Below are 23,478 nucleotides of genomic sequence, written 5' to 3' on the forward strand. Positions count from 1 at the left end.
GGGGGTGCTTGTGTAAAGGGAGGGAGTGGCAGATGAGATTTCAAAGTAGAAATTGGCAAGGCTTGGTAACTGATTGGGTATCAGCACAAAGAAGGAGGGACAGTCAAAGGTAACTAAGGTTCTTGAGAGAATAAACTCAGTTCTGAATATTGATTCTGAGGTGAGAAATGAATTAGAGATGGCCAGACAGTGGATTTGAATGCGGGACTGTAGCTAGATGGGAAGAGTTTAGGACCAGAGAGAAAATGCATATTTAAAAGATTGTACATACTTGTTAAGGCTGAGAAGAAAAGTGGGCTGAGGACAAAACCTTGGGTAATTCTTATTTTTTTGAAGGGAGGTAGGAGAAGAGCAAGAGAAAAAGCTTCAGAGGTAGAAGTGGAGCCAGAAGAGTTGCATGCAGGGAAAATATTGAAGAAGAACATTTCAACAGAGAACGGAGTTGATAATGTCAGTTGCTACTAAGAGGTTGGATGATGGAGGTGAAGAAAGGTCATCATTGGCTTTGGCATCTGTGGGTCACTGCCTTTCTTTGAGAGTGCAGCTTTACTGGAGAGGTGGGAAAGGAAGTTGAATCATAGCTGGTGTGGTGGTTGTTGAGCAAGCGGAGACAGCATATATAGACTGTCCTTTTAAGAAGTTTGGCAAAGAAGGGAAAGAGGGAGAGGAGCAGGAATTTGGAGAAGCTATCTATAATTGAACAAACAAGGTTTCAAAGGGGAAACTGCAATTATATCTAATTACTTCCAGCTCCTCTTCCTTCTCAAAAGCTTGTGTATTGAGAGGTTAGAAAGAATCTCTCTTGCAGTCTTTATTCTTATTGAGAAGAACATCTGCACTGTACAGGTAGATTCCAAGTGCTTTTTGTTATCCTGAAAATAGTATATTGAATTATATTAATTATGACTTGAAATAAGTACTTACTAAAGATAATTGGAAATATTTGTAATACAGGTTTTGATGGTGAGATGACATCTTTTTAAGAATATTTGAGGGAACTTTGATAACCATCTTTTACTGTCGAGACAGATGAGATTAGACTTCTTCTGTTTGTTTTCAAGAGGTAGCCTTGTAACCATTTGGATAGATGGTGTAATGACATAGGTGGGCACTGGACCTTCAAGGTACCTTTTAACTCTTCATTGCTATTCTGTGGAGGTATTTTTGACATTCTAGTAAAAAATACTAGGTGTCTCTTGAAGTAGTTTCAGTGTTTGTGACACAGTTCACATTTCTGTTGGGCCCAGTTAGCAAACTGCCCAACTTGAGAATGTAGAGTTATGCTTCATAAGAATCTCTGTATTTCAAAAGGATTTTCATCTAAATTTTTTTCCTCTAGAAATGGTTCCTGATGTCCAACAGCCCCTGTCACAGATTCCCTCAGATACTGCCTCTCCTCTTCTCGTACTTCCACCTCCTGTTCCCAGTCCAAGTCCTGCCCTCCGGCCAGTTGAAACGCTGGTCATGGCTGCTCCTGGTATGGGCAGTGTCTCCACAGAGCCAGATGATGAAGAGGGTCTCAAACATTTGGAGCAGGTAAAAATCACGTAATTATTTTTTTCTCCTCTCAAACTGCCATAAAAATTGGAAAACATGAAATGAATATTTGAAAACAGAACTTTTGTACACTAGATTTTAAGTACTGAAAAAGTTGTTTGTATATCTACTATTTATTTGTATGATAATTGTCTTTCAAATCATTTCATGCTTATAAGTTTCTGCTATGTAGTAGTCATTATGTCAGGTTATTTTTTGCTCTTCTGAGGTTGCCCTTAGCTATTTGCTTTCCTTTTTTCTTTTGGGAAATTAATGGAATGCCAAAAATGGTGAACACAAGCAGCTGTGGGTGGGCACTGTGTCTCCTAGATCTTGTTGCCTCAACTATAACAGGGAAAATAATTAAACTCTCAGGATATTAACATCTTACTTATGTCTTTTGATTTCCCTGAGATTGTGTATACCATTGCTATATGTAAAGTAGAAGATAGCTTGCTTTCTACAAAAGAATTTTTCTGTCCTTGGAGGTGAGAAGGTTAGAAGCAGGAAATGTTCAAGGGAAGAAGGGGTAGGATTTTACTAAAACTTATAAAGGATTTTACTTGTTATTGTATTATTTGAGCCTTTTGTTCTGATAACATCCATGTTTTTACAGGTTTAGTTTGTACAATTTCTAATTGACCAGTGGCTTATTAGTTTAAAAGGTACTCTTATTAGTACGTTGATTGGAGGCTTGGGTTTTGATTCCATATGATTGCGTTTCAATCTCAGTTCAGTTTGCGTAATGATTTTTGAGACATCTTGAACAAGACTTGACCTCCCTAGGTCCTAGTTTCCCCTTTTTAAAATGGAGATAATATCTATTTCATAGCATTGTTGGGAGAATTAAATTGTTGCCTGCTGCATTTCTTGCATGGTGCCTTTCACAGATCAAGTAGTCCTTGAAAGGTAGGCATTATTATGTGTACAAGTACTAATTGAAGAGCATTTGTTTCCTCAATCCCCCTTATTGTTTTTTTATTATTAGCAAGCTGAGAAGATGGTGGCTTATCTCCAAGACAGTGCACTAGATGATGAGAGACTAGCATCAAAACTGCAAGAGCACAGAGCCAAAGGAGTTTCAATCCCCTTGATACATGAAGCAATGCAGAAGTGGTATTACAAAGATCCCCAGGGAGAAATTCAGGGTACGTCATTCCCTCTTCCTGCTTTAAATACAGAAGTATCTGCCAATACCCACAGATTCTGTACAGTGGTGATTGCCTGTCTTGTTAAGCTACCCCTTTACTGGCCCTTTGGCTAGAGAGCTGGTTTTTGTTGAGGTTTGTTTAGTTTGCATCTGTTGACCTTTCCGGTTGCTGGCTTCCCCAGCGCTGAGTCTGGGATATGTGAGGTAAAAAGAAATTTCGGAGAAGTCGCCACCGTATCTTTCCCTGGGTCCCTAGGTCCCCAGTCAGTCTACTTTCCTCTCCATCTTTGAGTCATACTTTGTTTGTTTTATATTTAAAGTCCACTGTTTTTAGTTGTACGTAGCGGGAGGAGGAGTAGAACAAAGTATATCTACTTGCACATTCCTAGAAGTGGAAATTCCAGGGCTTTGTTTTCTTTACTTTTGTATCCCCAGTGCCTAGATTATATAGTAAGTGCTCAGTAAATATTTTTGAATGAATTAATGGTCTCTTGACCAGAGTGGATTTGTTAATTTTATGTATAAAATATGCATGGCTATTTCCATTTGCAAAACATGTAGAGAATGTTAGTATTTTCCTCTTTACCAAAAGTTTGTTTAGTCTTACCTGGATAACTGAATTGTAACTTGTTTTAATTTAATTGGTTAGTGTTTTTATTCTGCCCCTGCTTTAATAATCTCTGGCAGAAGATGAAAATTTGAGAAGCACCCATGTAGCCCTGCACATTTGTATTCTTTAGGCCCAAGTGATAAAAAATCTACCAAATCACATTATTTTTTTCAGTTGTTTCACTGAATTATTATAGAGATTGAGTGAGTTAGAGACCAACGTGCTGCTTTTAATAATTAGGTTCCTGCCAAGAATTTAGGGTGTATAAACATGAGACTCATTTCAAAATTGTTTCTGTTGTATTTTGCTACTTACAAGTCTATTTGCCACCTTCTAAGGGGAATTGAGATATCATACAACATAACTGACAGGTGCCACCTGAAAAGCGTTTTTACCCATGGATAAGGATTAGGAAATATTTTTTTCCTCTTATAGCCTGAATGGGTTCTTACCATCCTTTTGTTTAATTGGTGCTAATATAGGTCCCTTCAATAATCAGGAGATGGCGGAATGGTTTCAGGCGGGCTATTTTACTATGTCTTTATTGGTGAAGAGAGCATGTGATGAGAGCTTCCAGCCTCTTGGTGATATCATGAAAATGTGGGGAAGGGTTCCCTTCTCTCCCGGCCCAGCTCCCCCTCCCCATATGGTGAGTACTTTGCAGCTCTCCTGGGACGCATATAAGATGTAGGAGCACTTGTTTCTCTTTGAAAATATAACCCCAATGTTACATATATTGTGAGGAGTGATAGTACTTTGAAAGTAAAATGGTAATGAGAAATCTGAATCAGAGACTGCATACTTAGCTATTATGATCTTTTCAAAACTCAAAACACCTTCAGACATCATTCATACCCTCCCACCAAACCAAAGAAACAGAATCCTCCAGTAAGCTTTTCATGGGCTATTGAATGAAGACCATCTTATCATGGCCTCCAGTCCTGTGCAGTCTGGCTCCTTCCTAAGCTCATTTCAGAACTTTAACCTTTACCTGCTGGGCTTCAGGCAGTTGACCTGGTTGAGTTCCTTCTTTCCTCTAATTAGAATGTGCGTTCTTCCCTCTCCCTTTCATTATTTGTCTCTTCCTTTCTGACGCACTCAGTTCCCAAATCTGAGGTTTGCCATAACAAAAATGTTCCTCATAAAATTCCAGTGTTTCAGAATATTTTGAGGACTTTAAAAAAAAAAAATTAGCTACTGGTATTGTAATTTACAAATGGGAGAAACTGCTCATGACCTCCCTCATGTACTGTTACTGGAGTGCCATTGGCAGGTGGAATCCTTGCTCCTCTTGCAGCTGCTCCTGGCCGTTCTCCAGTAGAGTTCCTTTTGGAGGTCTCTGGATCTGCACCTTACTTTTCCTTCTCCTGTTTGGAGTATTTGGTGGATGGCCATAGTCAAGAACCTCTAGTGTGAACCCTGGATTTCTGTAGTAACACCCACCATTGATGCACTCATCAACTATATATTGAGTGCCTGTGCTAGGCCTTGTGCTAGCTTCTTAAGAGATGAAGGTGAAGACACAGCATCTATAATCTAGGGAGTTTGTAGGTGAGCACTATGCCTTTCAATCTTTTTTGACCATGACCCATAGTAAAACATGGGTTTTATATCTCCGCTCTGTACATTCATAGCTGTGTGTGTCTGGGTGCAGAATAAACTAGTTTCACAAAAATTTTTGGGCAGTGGACTCTGGTATTTTTTATTCTATTCTTTTTTTAAAATGCTGGTCATTACTCAGTAATTGATTTCACAGTCCACACTGATGTGTTGAGACCTATGGTTTGAAGAGCAGTGGCCTAGAAGATAAGATTCCCAGATGAGGGGAATTATTTCTTATATTTTCCTAGTTGTAAATACAAACAAAAATTATATTGTATATTATTGTATATGTTTTACCTATATACCAAGTTTGAGTCTTAAGTTTCCCTCCCTTAAATTTGGATGGATTTTCGTCTTGTGTGTTTCAGCAGCAGGAAGCTCATCACTTGGAGCTTGGCATACTTGCTGTGGTCTGTTTCCCAACTTCAAATAATAAAGGCTGAACTTCAATCATGCCTGCTTAAACTGAAAAAGTGGAAATCTGTTTTTTCGAGGTTACTGCTTTTGCTCTGAATAGCACTAAGGAAAAGAGATCTCACCTCCAAAATAAATATACCTTGAAACCTGGATTTCCATGTAGGAAATTGAGATTAACCTAGGATAGCTTTTATCTTCCAATATCTATGAAAAGGAAAATGTTCTTGAATTTCAGATGACCCCTTCCCTGACAAATTATATATCAAATGTTTTACTCCAAACTAAAATCAGTGTCAGCATAAACTATTCACTGATGGTTTACCTAAATTGAGCCTGTCATCCCTTTGCATTATTTCTTTTATCTTACATTACATATTTTGTTCTTTTTCCCATTTTGAACTTTTTAGTTTTTAAATTTCAGCAGTGTTATTTGAATTATAGGCTAACAAACAGGATTTTACTACAACTACTTTATTTTTTCTAAACCAAAATGTATTAGTTTCAACAAACACCTAACTTTTAGGTAGAGAGCTCTAGTGTTCAAAGCTCTTTCATATTCTGTTTAATTTAAAATTTCTCAACATCTTTAAGAAGGTATATTTATAGACTGGTTCCCTGTATTTATTGTATAGCTTTATAAAATTTCTACCATAACATTTCCTTTAACCTTAGATGATTTTATGCCTGTGTACTGTTGCATTCTCTAATTTCTATATAATCTACACATTTATGAATAATTTTTAAGATTGGGAGAGTTATATACTTTTCCAATTAGAGTTAATAACTGAAGAGTATAGCAAGATATTTAGCTTTAAGGGCAGGAATGTAGAACAGATGAAACTGATCAAATCTCTTATAATGTAGATATCAGCTTATTCCACTAGATGGTGATGTTTAATTAAGCATTTTGGTGATAAGGGTGGGTTAGGAACTGAAGGTTCTGGGACTCGTTTTGCTTTCATATATATGTACTCAGTGGCTTTTTAGAGTTTTTGCAATTTATTTAATGGTATTTTCTTTCCCATCCTTTTCATCCCCAGGGAGAGTTGGACCAGGAGCGACTGACTAGGCAGCAGGAACTCACAGCCTTGTACCAGATGCAGCACCTCCAGTATCAGCAGTTCTTAATACAGTAAGAGCAGTGATGCGCTAGGAGGTGGGGCAGCAGTGCCCTCACGTTTCGCCTTTTGCAGCAGGGAGAACTGAAAGTTCATATGATGGTTCAGTCACCCTACCTGTGGCATGTCACTACTATATAGTTTAGGTTTAGTCTTTTATCTCACCTATTAAATACCAGAAGTTTGTAGGTGACATGTAACTATAATTTTTGCAAGCTATTTAGCTACTAAAATAAGAACCAAGAAACAACTTAAGAGCTAAGTGCTTCCTAATTGACTCAGCTTGGAATGTCACCGAGAAAGGAAAGGAAGCAGAAAAGAAGTAAAAGTTTGTTATTAGTACTGTTAAATAATGGCAAAATATCTTAAGTTTTGTGTCTCTTACCTAGAAGAAATAAGGTTTGCTGTTCCTCTGGTGCAGAAGTTGACCAACTATGGCCTGTGGGCCAATTCCAGCCTGCTGCTTGTTTTTATAAACAAAGTTTTATTGGAGCACAGCGACACCCATTTGTTTACTGTTGTCTATGGCTGCTTTCATGATGTAACGGCAGAATTGAGTAGTTGTGATAGAGCATGTATTGGCTGCAAAGCCAAAATATTTACTATCCATCTATTCAGATAGTTTGTCCACCCCAGATTTAGTGAAAAAAACCTTAGGCTTAAGTTTTTACAAGTTGAAACATAAATTTGAGAATTTTGTATAAGTGTTTCCTTGTTGTTGTTGTTGTTTTACAAAGGGTGCTTCATATGGGAATAGCTGTTAACTTGAATCTGTTTTAAATTTCATTCATTTTTTTGGTTAAAGGCTATTACCATCTTGGGGGAGTTTGCCAGGTTTTAGCATTTTGTGCTTTTTGTTGTTCTGTTTGTATCAAAGGCATGCCATTTCTAGTTCAGTTCTTTCTAGAATGATTATAGAATTTTCTTTTTGATTATTATTTTAAAGAATTGAAAAATATATTTGATAGCTATTTCTAATGGTGTGTTTTTTGAGTGGGGGGTGGTGAACTGAACTTTGCTTTTCAGAGTCTCAGTAAAGTAACTAAATTTGGATGGATAGGTTACACTTTATTTTACTTTTTGAAGACAGCAATACGCACAGGTTTTGGCTCAACAACAGAAAGCAGCCCTGTCTTCCCAGCAGCAGCAACAGTTGGCACTTCTTCTCCAGCAGTTCCAGGCTCTGAAGATGAGGTTGGTGGTCATTCCATTACACATCATATTGTGTGTGTGTTTGTGCATTAATGAGAAGACAGGAGATTATAGCACAATGTGTGAATTCTGGCATCAGAATACCCACACGGCGCATATTTGTGTGTTGTGTGTCTGTAAAAACAGGATGTAATTTTTAAAAATAATTTAATAAAAGTGTAAATAAAACATTTATTCAGTCTCTTTTCACTCTCAGAGGATAAATTTCGAATAACCACAAAGGAATAAAGAGAACACTTGATAAGCAGTGTAGTCTTAAGGGCCAACAACAAAAAAATTGTAGTCTAGGATTTTAATCTCCCTTTTATTACTTATGATATCTTAAGAAAGATAAGAACAACGTCACACACACAGGGTTATAATTTTCTGGAACTCAAAAAGCCATTAAGATAGGTCTAAGGAAAAGGAAATTAGGCTGAAAGTCTTAAATTTCTGCTGTTTCAGATTATTATTCAGTATTTTTTGTAGCCTCGGAAAAGGTGTCAGTCTTTGCTCTTTGAAACCTTACTGTCCAGTTTAACCAAAACTTCACATTTCTTTTTGGGGCCTTAACCCATCCTGTCTTACGCAGGTTATGTGGTAGGGTTCCGTTTTACAGATGGACAGACCAGGACTGAGAGGCTGAAGGCCTTGGTTGACATAACACACAGAAAACTTCAGAGATAGGCTGAAATGCAGGTCTTTTGACTTAGAGTTCAGCTTAGAGTCCAGGGTTTTTTTTTTGGAGGGTGGGGTAGCGGGTAGCATGTTGTCTATATGACTTAACTGAGATATTCCAGATTTTTTAAGACAGTAGGTATAGCCATAATTTAGAAATCAATATATGCTAATACCATTAAAACTCCAGAAGTGTGAACCTTTGTGCCTCTGTCTTTGTTCTTCTTAAATACTTCGACAGTGTTAGGTTTTTGTTAAAACAATGAGTTTTCTGGCCGAATGACCTGGAAAACCTAGAAATAACCTAGAAATTCCTACGTATCTTATTTTTTTGCAAATGACAAAAATGAGTTGCTTTCTCTATTTCCCTTTTGCAGGATGTCAGATCAGAACGTCATTCCCTCAGTAACGAGGTCTGTGTCAGTACCAGACACTGGCTCCATCTGGGAGCTTCAGCCAACAGCCGCACAGCCTACAGGTGAAAACTTAGACTGGGACTTCAGTATAACTCAAGGATTTAGAGTCTAATTATATATATATATATATATTTTTTTTTTAATTAGATTCAGTTTTATTGGAATATATTCACGTACCATACAGTCATCCATGGTGTACAATCAACTGTTCACAGTACCATCATATAGTTATGCATTCATCAACCCAGTCTATTTTTGAACATTTTCCTTACATCAGAAAGAAACAGAATAAGAATAAAAATTAAAGTAAAAAAGAACACCCGAATCATCCCCCCATCCCACCCTATTTTTCATTTAGTTTTTGTCCCCATTTTTCTACTCATCCATCCATATACTAGATAAAGGGCGTGTGATCCACAAGGTTTTCGCCCCTTGTAATCTACATTGTTATACAGTCATCTTCAGGAGTCCAGATTACTGGACTGGAGTTTGATAGTTTCAGATATTTACTTCTAGCTATTCCAGTACATTAAAACCTAAGAGGTGTTATCTATATAGTGCATAAGAATGTCCACCAGAGTGACTCTCGACTCCATTTGAAATCTCTCAGCCACTGAAACTTTATTTCGTTTCATTTTGCATCCCCCTTTTGGTCAAGAAGATATTCTCAATCCCACGATGCCAGGTCCAGATTCATCCCTGGGAGTCATATCCTGCGTTGCCAGGGAGATTTACACCCCTGGAAGTCAGGTCCCATGTAGGAGGGAGGGCCGTGAGTTCACCTGCCGAGGTGGCTTAGTTAGAGAGAGAGAGAGGTCCACATCTGAGCAACAAAGAGGTACTCAGGGGAGACTCTTAGGCACAATTATGTGCAAGTTTAGCCTCTCCTTTGCAGTAACGAGCTTCATAAGGGCAAGTCCCATGATAGAGGGCTCAGCACAGCAAACCACCAGTCCTCAGTGTTTGTGACAACATCAGCATCAGTCCAGGTGAGGAAGTCCAACACTTGTGCATTTTCCCCCAGCTCCTTAGGGGTGCCCTGCAAATATATTTTTATTCTCTGCTCAGATTACTTTGGGATGTTTCACTATTTCACTCTAACCTATACTAACCTACTATATCTCACTTCCTATTCAAAGTTCCATGTAATTGTGGCATTCGAACAAACTGACTGTGGAGTTACATTGTTTAGAAAATATAGATCCTGCACCAAATAGACATCTCTTCCCTTGGTCTCACGTGGAAGTTGAAGTTTTAAAACACAGTCAGTTTCAACCTTTACCTTTTGGCCCGGTTTGCCCTAGTCTTAACCAGATCTGCTTCATTCATATCACTAATTGAAGTCTGGGCTCTTTTTCACCTTCCCATTTTTTTTTTTTTTTTTTTTTTTTTTAACGGTTGCTGTATGCACTAATACTGACATTCATATCTGCTGAGCTCTGGCTCTGAGTTTCAGGTGGCACAGAGATACCCAATGTTTCAGAGACCAATCAGTTTATACACTAAGGGATCAGCATCTCAAAGTTTGGAGATAGCCATTACAATTCAGGAATAGATTTGACTGCTGTAAGAGCTTATGATCTAGGGACCATTACTCTAATAATATTTTTATAACTCGGTTTTTAAAAAATGTATCCAGTTTTTTGATTACTTGGTATTGAATCTTAACAAAAAGTCACAGTTTTTATAGACCCCAGAAAAAAATTGAAGGTATTATTGAAAAAACACTGTTAAGAATTTGCTAGAAATTAGTGGATCGAATTTCTTGAATTTGAGTCAGCTTTCCTTTTTTAGGTTGCTCTCACCAGTATGGAAAAGTCTTTTTAAATGGTCTTTGGTCTCTTCAGCCACAATGAAGGACATAAGTAAAAACAAATAATGATGATCTATCCTTTTGACTCAAGGATTAATATGTTGGTTTAACACTGCAGATGCCCACACATTTTGGAAAAGGACAGCCTGCTTTGAATTGAACACCTTCCCTCAATTCTCTAGATTCTCTGGTCCTTTTCAACAAAATAGAAAATTTGGGGCTGGGATTTTTTTAAGTCTTGATATTGGTGGAGTACTTCTGTTTCTTAAGGTCTGATGCCTGCAGAGGTGGATGGTTTGTGGTACAGTCCTCATAAGAAGTTTCAGTTGGTGTTGAAAATTCTTAGGAACCATAGGCATTCATGGATATTTTTAGGTACACCGAGCCATTCAGGCTGTGGTTCTTTGGCAGCACTGAGCCTGGGTATTACACCAGAAGGATTGATCATCCTCCCTCATTAACTGTCCCTGCTAGGGTTGCCTTATTTTTTCTTGGTAGCCATTTATGGTTAGGTTTTAAAAATATTTTCTAATTTTCCAAAATTAAAAAAATTCTTTTGCAAGCTGTTTCGGTTTGCTAATGCTGCCCTTTTGCAAAACACCAGGAATGGATTGGCTTTTATAAAGGGGGTTTATTTGTTTACAAAGTTAAAGTCTTAAGGCCATAAAGTGTCCAAGGTAAGGCCTCAACAACAGGGTACCTTCACTGAAGGATGGCCGTTGGTGTCCAGAAAACCTCTGTTAGCTCAGAAGGCACATGGCTGGTGTCCACTTGCTCCCAGGTTGTGTTTCAAAATGGCATCCTCCAAAATGTTGCTCATGGGGCATTTTGTCCTCTCTTAGCTGCAGCTCTTCTTCGAAATGTCACTCAGTGGCTCTCCAAAATGTCACTCATAACTGCTCTTTAAGATGTCTCTGTAAGTTGCAGCTCCTCTCTCAGCTCCTGTGTGTTCTTCAAAGTGTCTCTCTCGGCTGTAGCAAGAGTCTGGGCCTGTGTGGCTCTTTTTAAAGTACTCCAGTGATCCAGTTAACACCCGCCCTTAATGAGTGGGGTAACACCTCCATGGTAATTATTTAGTCAAAGTTGATTGAGTCACATCTCCATGGGAACACTTAATCAAGGGATTCCAATCTAATCAACACTGTAAATACATCTGCCTCCACAAGATTACATCAAAGAACATGGCATTTTGGGGGACATAGTATTTCCAAAATGGCACAGAAACTAAGTACCATATTAAATAATTTTTCTCTTTGGATTTTGTCCTTTACAAATAGTCCATTGGTTTTATACTGTACAGACAATTAATAGTCCATAAGTAGCCTGTAATAGGATTGTAGGATAGAGAATACTGAAAGGTGGTGTTAGCAAACGTAGCTGGCAGTAGGTAAACAGACTTGGAGGCCTTCATCTATGCTGCCTTACAGGTCAAAGAGGACCAGGTATCACTTTTAAGACCTACCCAGGCTTTCCAGAGGTTTCCCCAGCTCCTGGTATACCTCTCTTGCCCCCTTCCCCACTCCCACACCCCCAAACACTTGGAGTGCAGTAAGAAGCTATATGGCTACTAGAAATACTGTCAGTACACCAGGGTTCAAATCCTGCCTGGTCACATGCTAGCCATGTACTTTTCGGAATGTTATAGAACTGCCTGTGACTCTTAGATTCTTTATCTGTAAAAACGGGGATATGAACAGATAACCTCATGGGGCTCTTTGAAGTTGAAATTAGTTGCCAATAAATGCCTGATTCTTTTTTTCCTTCTGGATGTGTTGAAGGGTATTGGTATAAAGTAGAACCCACTGGCAGTTCAGTCTACTTAAAAGCAGAACAGATTTGTGTGGTGGAACACATTCAGAGACATGAAAAGAGCTTTTTTCATTATGCTTATGGATGTGTGACCATGTGTGTAAGCTCTGACATCCCTCACCTTTTTCCCTCTTTGTCTTGCAGTTTGGGAAGGTGGTAGTGTATGGGATCTTCCCCTGGATACCACGACTCCAGGACCTGCCCTTGAACAGCTTCAGCAGATGGAGAAGGCCAAAGCTGCAAAGGTCTAAAACTCTTTCCAGAGTAGCTGCATGCCTTCTGGCTGCCAAACAGAGGCATTTCTGTCTCTTGATCTCTCTTTCTCTCTAGCTGGCTGTGTTTTTTCCTGTTAGTCTACTGCTACTTCTCTGGTACAGGGAACTTATATTCTATCCTTATTGTGCCCTCTTCTCCTCAAAAAAGACCTCAAACCAGAATTAAAATTAATGAGTGAGTGATTGATTGACACATGAGTGATCATAGTCATAGGTATATTTTGTTACGTTATTTTTGGTATAAACACTTGTTATAAATAGGGAAAAGGTAAGAAGATAACCACTGCATTGCCTATTAGACCCCTGATCTATGTCTTGAGTTTTGCTGCAGTAGGATACAGTTCCTATGTTGAATTTTTCTAGTGTGTTTATTTCCATAGCCTAGCGTCCCCACAACTATAGCTGAAAAGCCTAGATCCTCTCTCCCATTCACATCCTCTAAAGGAGATGGGAATCTGGCATTTTGGTTTTAATACTAACCAGAAGAGGATGACTCGATCAACACTTAGTGTCATTTTCGTGACTTCTGGGTTCTCAGGCTTCCAAGAGTGTCTTGTTCTTATCTTAAACTTAATGCATTCCTATCCCCTGAGGTCAGTGACAGTCTTCTTCGAGTGCCCAGAATGTGGAAAGGATTCATGGTCAGGTTCTGTTTTTGTGAATGAGTGAGGGGGCATCATTCAAACAGTTCTAAAGTGCCTTCTAGTTCTCTAGTGCTTTGTGCAAGGAACACATAGATGATGAAAGATTTGGGTCCTTCAGTGAGCTTGTAGCCTTGGGAGGGGCACAGTCAAGTTAGAGTTATAGTTAATGGGTGGTCGAGAACCACATGGGCCAGCTACCCAGTTGGAAAGGCAGGAGTCAGAAGTTTGGTAACACTTTCAATGGGCAGTAATACCTATATGCTAATTTTTGCCCAAAGGATAATTGTATTTAGTGCAGTGAGGGATTTGGGGATGACAGAGTAGAAGGTAGTGAAAATTAAATTACACTTGAAGGAAGCAGCATATATAAAGGTCCAGGAGTGCACAGAAATATACTTGATTTGGGAAACTGCTAAGTAATTTGGTCTGATGTTGAGCCAAGGTGGGGCTGAGGAATGGATGAGACAGGAGAATAAAGAAGGCAAGCCGCAGGCCATTCATGAAGAGCCTTGGCGTACGTCATGTTAAAAAGTGAGGATTTAGTTTCAGGGTGAAGGGTGCAGTTGAATGTCAGCCTGAGAGTGATTTTTTTTTGGGGGTGGGTGGGTTGTGGGGAGGGACCACTGAGCTGGGAAAAGGAGGCAAACTTTTAGGAATGTCGGTAAGAAAAGTGAAGGCTGAACTATAGCTGTGGCACAGTGGGACCAGAGACTAGGTGCCAAAATTGACCTAATATTTAGGAACTCTTAAGTGATAGAATTTTTTAAATGATTGGTCTTCAAATTTTAAAGAATGCTATAATTATTCACAATAGCTGCTTTACAGTGTTGCTGTTGAAACCCTGTAGCCATAGTTATATCTTCAACCAGAAAACCCTTTGTAGGGAAAAGTAAAGAAATGTCACCTCAAGAGAATTCCTTTGTTACTCTCATATTGGCCACTTTTTCTGCATATCTAGGAGATTCGGTATAGTGGGAGTGTGGAATGAGGAAGATGGTATAAGTGTGTGTGTGTGGGGGGGTGGGGTTGTACATTTACTTTAGAAGAGCATGAAACTTCTGATTTTTGGTGACATATCAGAGCTCATAAGAGTTCTTACAGGAATTCACCCTAAGTATTTAAGTGGATGGTAGTGTCTGCACACTCCAGCTTCTCCTAACGGTGATGGTCAGGGGTGGTAGAGGGTTCCACTGCTTGCCGTCAGGTTCCTAAGAGTCCTTTCATGTAATCACAGCTAGAGCAGGAGAGAAGAGAGGCAGAAATGAGGGCAAAACGGGAAGAGGAAGAGCGAAAGAGGCAAGAGGAACTTCGGAGACAACAGGAGGAAATTCTTCGGAGACAACAGGAGGAGGAAAGGAAAAGGCGGGAGGAAGAAGAGCTTGCCAGAAGGAAACAGGTACCTCCACTGACCACGGGATTATGCAAGGCCTTTAGTTTATCATGTTCACGTCTGGCTTCACAGGTGATGGTTCTTCAGTGGGGATACTGGGGAGATGGTTTCCCCAAGGTCAGCAGGGAGTTAATAGCAGTATCAGGAGCAGAACCTTAGGAGACTCACTCACCTTTGGAAAGAGTTTCTGTTATCTACCAACACCCACTGGAGGGGATATTCTTCAGTCTTAGTTAATTGTCAGAATTGATTTCCTTTGTATGTTTTCTGTGATTTTTTTTGTATCAGTTAGATTTCAGAAAATCTACCCTTGCTGTTAAAAACAATCAGGAAGCAACTGGTACACAGCATTAAATATCAAATTATTTAAAGTTAAATGTGCTTTTTAAAATTGTATTTATCTTTAACTCAGACCTGTGCTTTGTCTTTATTCTTTCTCTTGATAAACCAGTCGTGTTCTCACTTCTATTCTGGTGACTAGTATTTTGAAAAAACGGGCAGGGGTAGAGGAACGACCCTATATGTATAACAATATATGCATTTTTCATTTTTAAGAGGTATCATTTGTACTTAGCATTTTGTAGCCTCCCTTTTGACATTAACGAATTGCATCATCTTTCTATGTCATATATGCCTCTGTAAGCCTGCATTATCATATTTGCTGGCTATATGAAATTTCACTTTATTAGATAAGTTTATTATAATTTAGCCAGTACCCTTTTGTTGGATCATGAGGGTTATTCCCATGAAAGTGAATGAAAATCCTTGTAGCTAAGTCTTTGCTTAAGTATTTATAACCAGTAAGGTTTAACGTTTTTCATGTTTTGGCCATTTGTATTTCTTTCTTTCTTTTTTTTTTTTTAAATTCTCTCTTCATGCATTTGGCCCATTTCTACATTGGAATGTTTCAGAGACCCCAATTGAAAGAGTCCACTCGGTAATAGCCTCAAAGTTTAGCTTTTACCTCGTATTTCTTACTTATTGGCCCCAAGAGGTACTTAGTGATAAAAGGGTCCCATGCTGAGTTTACATTTCAGAGCTACTAATATTTCTTAGAGTCACAGTGTACATTAGCATGTAAAGGCTGTAAGAAGTATTGCAGTCAAGAAATCTATTTAATTCTGTTTTGCTCAGTATTTGCTAAATTAATTTGATGACAGGACCCTTTTCTGTTTAATATTTATTAGTATCTGTGGCACTTTTGTTCTTCAGAACATTTTCTGGGACATACTGCTTTACTCAATATTTCTCACTGTGGAGAACTGAATGCTGCCTCCTGGCATTTTCAGTGGCTATGTTGATGTAACCTTTCTATGCCTTTAGTTCTTGGGTGATAAAAAATAGAGACTAAGGAAACAGGCTTATATCATAATGTAGCCCTTTCAGAGTTAATTAGTACATGATATAGCTACTATAGAAACCAAGATAGACTTCACAATGTATTGCTATTTAACTACTGATTTTTTAAGCACAAATTTTCTAACTCTTATTTTGTCTTCTCCCCAACTCATGGATGTTCTTTCTACTCTAGAGCCTGGTTATATACTTTTTGTATTTACTGTTAATGGAGTCTTAGTAGCATGTAACATATTCATTTTCAAATTTTGATGTAGTATATTGTTTGAGACCTAGTTTCACCCCCCTCCCCATCCCAGGAAGAGGCTCTGCGGCGCCAGAGGGAGCAGGAAATTGCACTGAGGCGACAGCGAGAAGAGGAGGAGCGACAGCAGCAGGAGGAAGCTCTTAGAAGGCTAGAGGAGAGGAGAAGAGAAGAGGAAGAAAGGCGGAAGCAAGAAGAATTGTTACGCAAGCAGGTGACCAGATGCTTTAATCTTCTCAGAACCCTTCTGTCCTCATTCACCTCACATGTAGTAAACTGTTAAGAAACTAAATTCTACTAAAGATCGCTTCCAGGTTTGATTGAATATTGAGTCATTCTTTGGTTTATTTAATGGTTAACATACAGATAATGCTCTGTATGACAGTTACCATGCTTAGTTAGCTAGAATAAGAACTTTTTAAGAAATATTTCTGCCTTTAAGAGACTCACAGTCTTAGTGGGTGACAAATATGCAAAGAAATAAATGCCACAGTTAGGATACTTAAAGCTGCAAAGTCAAAATCAAAATGAAAATACTTGCCCAAAAATGGCTTAAACAATAGATGGCGTTGCAGCCTCACATATCTAGGCAGTCTGGAAGTAGGGCTGCCACACTCTGGCTTCAGTGACTCGTTCATGTCACGAAGAATTCAGGCCCCTGTGTACTTCTGCTCTGCCCTTTCTCAGCTTGCTGGCTTTTGAATTCAGATCTTTCGTCATGGTTAGGATCCTGTTTCAGGTATCATGCACTTATATAGGCTGTATCCAGAAAGGGGGTGGCTCTTCCCTCATATGCTTCTTTCCTTGTGTCTGGGAAGACTATTTTTCTTAGATGTCTCCCGGAAGACTTCCCTGTATGTCTCTTTGACCTAAATTGGATCACATGGCTGCCACAGTTTCATTAGAAGCTTAAAATACAAAATCTGTCATTCTTAACCTGATATGGTAGGAGATTCTGTGTGCAAGGAAGAAGCCTTAGAGGAGAGTTGTTTTTGGCTGCCATAGGTGGGCCAAGAGAGGTGAGAACAAGGGTTGAGCATAATCAAAAGACAGAAGTGTGGTCTACCCCCTAAAGGCTAGGAAATGTTCATAGAGTGGCTGACATTTGGCCCAAGTTTTGGAGGGTGAAGAGGAATGTGCAATATCTGGATAAAACAGAGCATTGCATGCACAATGAGTAGCCTGCAAAGGTAAGGAGAGTGTCTTAACAATGAAACTAGAGTTCCTGAGGCCAAAATGGAATGGTTCTGAAGGAGGAAAGGAGAAGGAAAATGAACCAAAGTGAGGGAAAAAGTATTAGAGAGGTAGAGGACCAGCTGAGGAGAGGTGTTCTGAAGGACCTGTGGGCCTGAGGGCCATCAAGGGTGAGAACCAGGATGGAATTAAGTGGCCTTCTTAGGTTGCTTTGGTCCCAGAACTGGCTGAGGCTTTTGATAATCAGTATCCTTGCAAGATTCTGGCAGCTGCTAGTGCTCAACACCCTGATAAGCTAACTCTGCTTTATAATGTTGGAACAATGTTTCCAGAAATCTTTCCTATAGATCCTCTTTAAAGCCTTTCAGGGATCAGTACTTCTACCACAACCATTCAAAGTGACATTCATTTCATAGAGAAATTAGCAAGTAAATTAAAATTTTATCCTGTAAGCTGGTGCCAGACCTTTTATGCCTTTATGGTTACTATGTGTATGTATTATATATGTATTAAACTTGAATCTTACGTCATCATAAATAGAGTTTCTGCTTTCTTTGTCACTTGAATAGCTATTTGACAGAAGCCTTCAAAAGTGATTCAGATTTTTTCTTGTACTACAGATAATTTTTCCCCCTTTTCTTTAATTTCTCCTTCTGGAAAGGAAGAGGAGGCTGCAAAATGGGCCCGGGAAGAAGAAGAAGCTCAGCGTCGATTAGAGGAAAGCCGGCTGCGAATGGAAGAAGAGGCAGCCAGACTCCGGCATGAGGAGGAGGAACGGAAGAGGAAAGAGCTGGAGCTCCAGCGGCAGAAGGAGTTGATGCGGCAGAGGCAGCAGCAGCAGGAGGCTCTCCGCAGGTTGCAGCAGCAGCAGCAACAACAGCAGTTGGCACAGATGAAGGTAAAGCATTAGGCACCGACTACAGGAGCTACTTCTTAACATTTTTTAGTTAACTAGATGCTGGCAGTACCAGTAGCAGTAAAACAGTGTACTCCTTTATTGTTAAATAGTCCTGCTTTGGACTTTTTGATTATCTACAAAATAGCCCGGTATTGCCCTGGGTCCCATTGAGAGTTGGTGGCAGAACCACTTATTAGAACCTAGTTATTTTATTATGGTGCTGAAAAAGCTAGCAAAAGACCTCCTTAAGAGACCGTATTGTAGGGCATGGTGACTGATCAGAATATGGGGATGAGAGAGAAGACAGAGGCATGGGTGACTTCTAGATCCCTATCTTACCTGACTGTCTTTTGTTGTGTTCAATTTTGGCCTCTCATCCTCAAAAGGCTGTAGAGACATTTTATATATAAACATTTAGATTGAGGGTAAGGAACCTGAGAGCACTTTTCTCCTTTCGGTGGCTTGTCTTTTCACCTTCTTGATAGTGCCCTTTGAAACAAAAGTTTTTAATTTTGATAAAGTCTAATTTATCTGTTTTTTTCTTTTGTTGCTTGTGGTGTCATATCTAAGTATCCATTGCCAAATCCAAGATTATGAAGATTTATCCCTGTATTTTCTTCTAAGACTTTTGTAGTTTTAGCTCTTACATTTAGTTAGGTCTTTGATCCATTTTGAGTTAACTTTTATATATGGTATGACTTAAGGTTTCAACTTCATTCCTTAGTGTCTGTTTTCCCAATAGTCTTGGCAACCTTGTTGAAAATCAGTTCACCATAGACACATGGGTTTATTTTAAGTGGAATTTTCTTAATTTCCATTTCAGATTGTTCGTTGTAAGTGTACAGAATGACAACTGATTTCTGTATGTTAATCTTATATCCTGTCACTTTGTTGAATTTGTTATTAGCTTGAATAGATTTTTAGTGGATTCCTTAGGATTTCCTATGTACAAGATCATGTCATCCGCAGAGAGATATAGTTTGTCTTCTTCCTTTCCAGTCTGGATGCTTTTAATTTCTTTTTTCTTGCCAACTTGCCCTGGCTAGAAACTCGAGGACAATGTTCAATACAAGTGGTGAGAGCACACATTCTTGTCTTCTTCTTGATCATGGGGGGAGGGCACTCAGTTTTTGTAGATGCTCTTCATCAGGTTGAGGAAGTTTCCTTCTATTATTTGTTTAGTGTTTTATTGTGAAAAAATATTGGATTTCTGTTGTTTGGGCAAATATATTAATTTCTGTATGCTCTGGACCCAACTATACATTGTATATGCATGATATATACATTTCATACACATTTCTAAATCAGTTAAGAAGAAATAGGCATGTGATTGTCTTTTAAAATTACATAGTTACCTTTATTGGTGCTGTCGGAAGTTTAATATTTCCACATTTTCTCCCAGTCCCTCAAGGAGGGTTTGCAAATACTTTTTATTCTCTGCCCAAATTACTCCGGTATGTATTGGGGTTTCACGCTAACTTGTACAAACCAACCAGCTCTCACCCCTTATTTAAGGTTCCCTGTAATTATGGTGTTTGAATAAACAGACCATACAAGTTAAATTATATAGCATGCTACAGAAAATATAGATTTTGCACCAAATAAACATCTCTTCCTTTGGTCTCACACAGAAGTTGAGGTTTTAAAACACAGTCAGTATCATCCTTTTCCCTTGAGTCCGGTTTACCTTAATCCTACCAAGTCCATTTTGTTCATATCTCTAATTGAAGTCTGATCTCTCTTTCAGCTTCTTTAACAGTTTCTGTATGGAGTAAAGCTGACATTCATAGCTGCCAAACTCTGGCTCTGATTCTCAGGTGTCACACAGATACCCGAAGTTCCAGGGATTGACCAGGTTATACACAAACAGTTCATCATCTCAGAATTTAGAAATAACCATTACAACTCATGAATAAATGTGACTTCTGTAAGAGCTTATAGTCTAGGAACCTTTACCATAAGCCTTCCCCTAATAACCTTTTCTCTCAGATTCAGTTCTCAGAGTTTGCACATTTTAGTTAGTCCCTGTTAGTGAGGCATGATAATGTTTGTCTTTTCGATTCTGACTTATTTCACTTAACCTGCTGTCCTCAAGGTCCATTCACCTAGTTGCATGCCTCACAACTTTATTCCTTCTTGCTGCCCCTCAGTATGCCTTTGTTTGTATACACCACAGTTCACCATTCTGTCTATCAGTCGATGTACCCTTAGGCCACCTCCATCCGTTGCAAATTGTGAATACTGCTGTGATAAACACTGGTGTGCAGTGTCCATTCATGTCCCTTATCTTAGTTCTTCCAAGTATGTACCCAGTAATGGAGTTGCAGGACCATATGGCAACCCCATATTTAGCTTCCTGTGGAACCACCACACTGCCTTCCAGGTGGCCTGCACCATTTTACTTCCCCACCAACAGTGATTAGGTACATCTCTCTCTCCACATTTTCTCCGGCACTTGTATCCCTCTGTTAATTTTTTAAACAATTCTAGGCACACATCACACAGTCCATCCTGAGTAAACAATCAGTGATTCCCAGTATACTCACATAATTATGCGTTCAACACCATAGTTTATATGAGGACATTTCCATTTTTTTCCGCAAAAAAGAGGAGGAGGAGGAAAAAAAACTGAAGCGTAAAAATATAAAAAAAGAAAAAGAAAATAAAATACAACGAAAAGGTCAGACAATACCACCACCAACAAACTCGTATCACTCCCTTAATGTCCCTCTCTTATAGACATTTAGCTTTGGTTTATTGCTTTTGTTACAATTAATGGAAGCATCTTATAATGTTACCATTAACTATAGACTCTAGTTTGCATAGATTGTATTTTTCCCCTATGCCATCCAGTTCTCAACACCTTGCGATGTTGACATTCATTTGTTCTCCCTCATTTAAAAACATTCTTATATTTGTACATTTATCACTGTCATTGATCATTCTAGGTTTTGCTAAGTTATACAGTCCAAGTGTTTATCTTCTATCTTTCCTTCTGGTGTCATACATGCCTCTAGCCTTCCTCTTTCAACTATATTCACACTCATCTTTGTTCAGAGTACTTATAATATTGTGCTACCATCACAGAGTATTATGCTATCCATTTCTGAATCTGTACAGTCAGTCCTCTTGAACCTTCTGTACTCTTTCAGCATCAAATGCCCAATCTCTAATCTCTTGCTGTCTCCTGATAACTTGTGTTCTCAACTTTAACTCTGAAATTTGGCTCATCAATGTTTGTTCATATTCGTGAGTCCATAGAGTATCCGTTGTTTTGTTTCTGGCTAATTTCACCCAGTGTAATCTCTACTCTCTACCATAATTTTGTCTTTTAGATTTTATGTGTCATATCTTATTTTTATTTTTTTTTCTTTCTCTCTTTTTACTGTTACTGATAGCCTTCATTTGTATGCTCTTCTCCAAACCTCTCTCTCCTGTCTTTTCCTATTTGCCTGTAGTGTGTGCTCCCTTTAGTAGTTCTTATAGGGCAGGCATCTTGTTCACAAACTCTCTCATGTCTGTCTGAAAATATTTTAAACTCTCCCTCATTTTTTTTTTTAATTCAGTTTTATTGAGATATATTCACATACCATGTAGTCATACAAAGCATACATTCAGTTGTTCACAGTACCATTATATAGTTGTGTGTTCATCACCAAAATTAATTTTTGAACATTTTCATTACCACACACACAAAAATAATAGGAATAAATAATAAAGTGAAAAAGAACAATTAAAGTAAAAAAGAACACTGGGTGCCATTTTTCCCCCCATTTTTCTACTCATCCATCCATATACTGGAGAAAGGTGAGTGTGGTCCATATGGCTTTCCCAATCACATTGTCACCCCTCATAAGCTACATTTTTATACAATTGTCTTCAAGATTCAAGGGTTCTGGGCTGTAGTTTGATAGTTTCAGGTATTTACTGCTAGCTATTCCAATTCATTAGAACCTAAAAAGGATTGTCTGTATTGTGTGTAGGAGAGTGACCTCTTGGCTCCTTTTGGAATCTCTCTGCCACTGAAGCTTATTTCATTTCCTTTCCTACCCTCCCTTTGGTCAAGAAGATGTTCCCGATCCCACGATGCTGGGTCTAGATTCCTCCTCGGGAGTCATATTCCATGTTGCCAGGGAGATTTACTCCCCTGGGTGTCAGATCACACATAGGTCTCCCTCATTTTTGAAGGATGTTTTTGCTGAATATACAATTCTTGGTTGGCAGTTACTCTCATTCAGTCTCTTAAATATATCATACCACTGCCTTTTCTCCTCCATAGTTTTTACTGAGAAATCTGCATCTAAGTCTTATTGAGCTTCCCTTGTATGTGATGGATTGCTTTTTTCTGCTTTCAGAATTCTCTCTTTGTCTTTGACATTGGGCAATCTGATCAGTAAGTGTCTTGGAGTAGGTCTACTCAGATCTATTCTGTTTTGGGTATGCAGCACTTCTTGGATCTGTAATTTTATGTCTTTCGTAAGAGATGAGAAATTGTCAGTGATTATTTCCCCCATTATTCTTTCTGCCCCTTTTCCCTTCTCTTCTTCTTGGGCACCCATGATGTGTATATTTTTGCATTTCATGTTGTCATTCAGTTCCCTGAGATGCTGCTCATATTTTTCCATTCTTTTTCCTATCTGTTCTTCTATGTGTAGGATTTCAGATGCAGTGTCCTCTAGTTCATGAATTCTTCCTTTTGCCTTTTCATATCTGCTGTTGTACATCTGCACTGTGTTTTTCATCTCTTTTATTTGTGCTTTTTATTCCTGTAGGTTCTGCCAATTGTTTTTTCAAACTTTTGAGTTCTTCCTTTTGGTCACCCATGTCTTCTTTATATCCTTCATCTCTTTTGCCCTGTCTTCCCTCAACTCATTGCTTTTATTTCTGAATTGATTTAGCATATTTGAAGAACTTTAGTTAGTTGTTTCAACTCTTGTATCTCATTTGAAGTGTGTTTGTTCCTTTGACTGGGCCGTATCTTCATTTTTCCTAGTGTGTTTTGTAATTTTTTGTTGTCTAGGCATCTGGTTTCCCTGAGAGTAGGACCCAGCATATTATCAGACTTCCCTGTGAGGTCTCTAGGTCTGTGCTTTTCCTATCCTGTCCAGCAGGTGGTGCTTGTCAGCCTGCAGCTCCC

General features: G+C 38.8%; 1 protein-coding gene across 6 annotated transcripts in view; it reads left to right on the forward strand.

Moving 5' to 3' along the window:
• GIGYF2 (GRB10 interacting GYF protein 2) overlaps window positions 1-23,478 on the forward strand; it is a 146,414-nt gene that overhangs the window by 104,736 nt on the left and 18,200 nt on the right. For all 6 annotated transcript variants that reach the window (XM_037848545.1, XM_037848548.1, XM_037848550.1 and 3 more), the window contains 10 exons: window positions 1,340-1,536; window positions 2,525-2,684; window positions 3,779-3,945; window positions 6,356-6,447; window positions 7,520-7,627; window positions 8,680-8,780; window positions 12,485-12,585; window positions 14,494-14,655; window positions 16,305-16,463; window positions 18,105-18,341. In XM_037848545.1, the coding sequence (XP_037704473.1) occupies window positions 1,340-1,536; window positions 2,525-2,684; window positions 3,779-3,945; window positions 6,356-6,447; window positions 7,520-7,627; window positions 8,680-8,780; window positions 12,485-12,585; window positions 14,494-14,655; window positions 16,305-16,463; window positions 18,105-18,341 (1,484 nt within the window). The remainder of the gene's footprint in view (window positions 1-1,339; window positions 1,537-2,524; window positions 2,685-3,778; window positions 3,946-6,355; window positions 6,448-7,519; window positions 7,628-8,679; window positions 8,781-12,484; window positions 12,586-14,493; window positions 14,656-16,304; window positions 16,464-18,104; window positions 18,342-23,478) is intronic.

This window comes from Choloepus didactylus, chromosome 9 (genome assembly GCF_015220235.1).
Source record: "Choloepus didactylus isolate mChoDid1 chromosome 9, mChoDid1.pri, whole genome shotgun sequence".
NCBI lineage: Eukaryota > Metazoa > Chordata > Mammalia > Pilosa > Megalonychidae > Choloepus > Choloepus didactylus.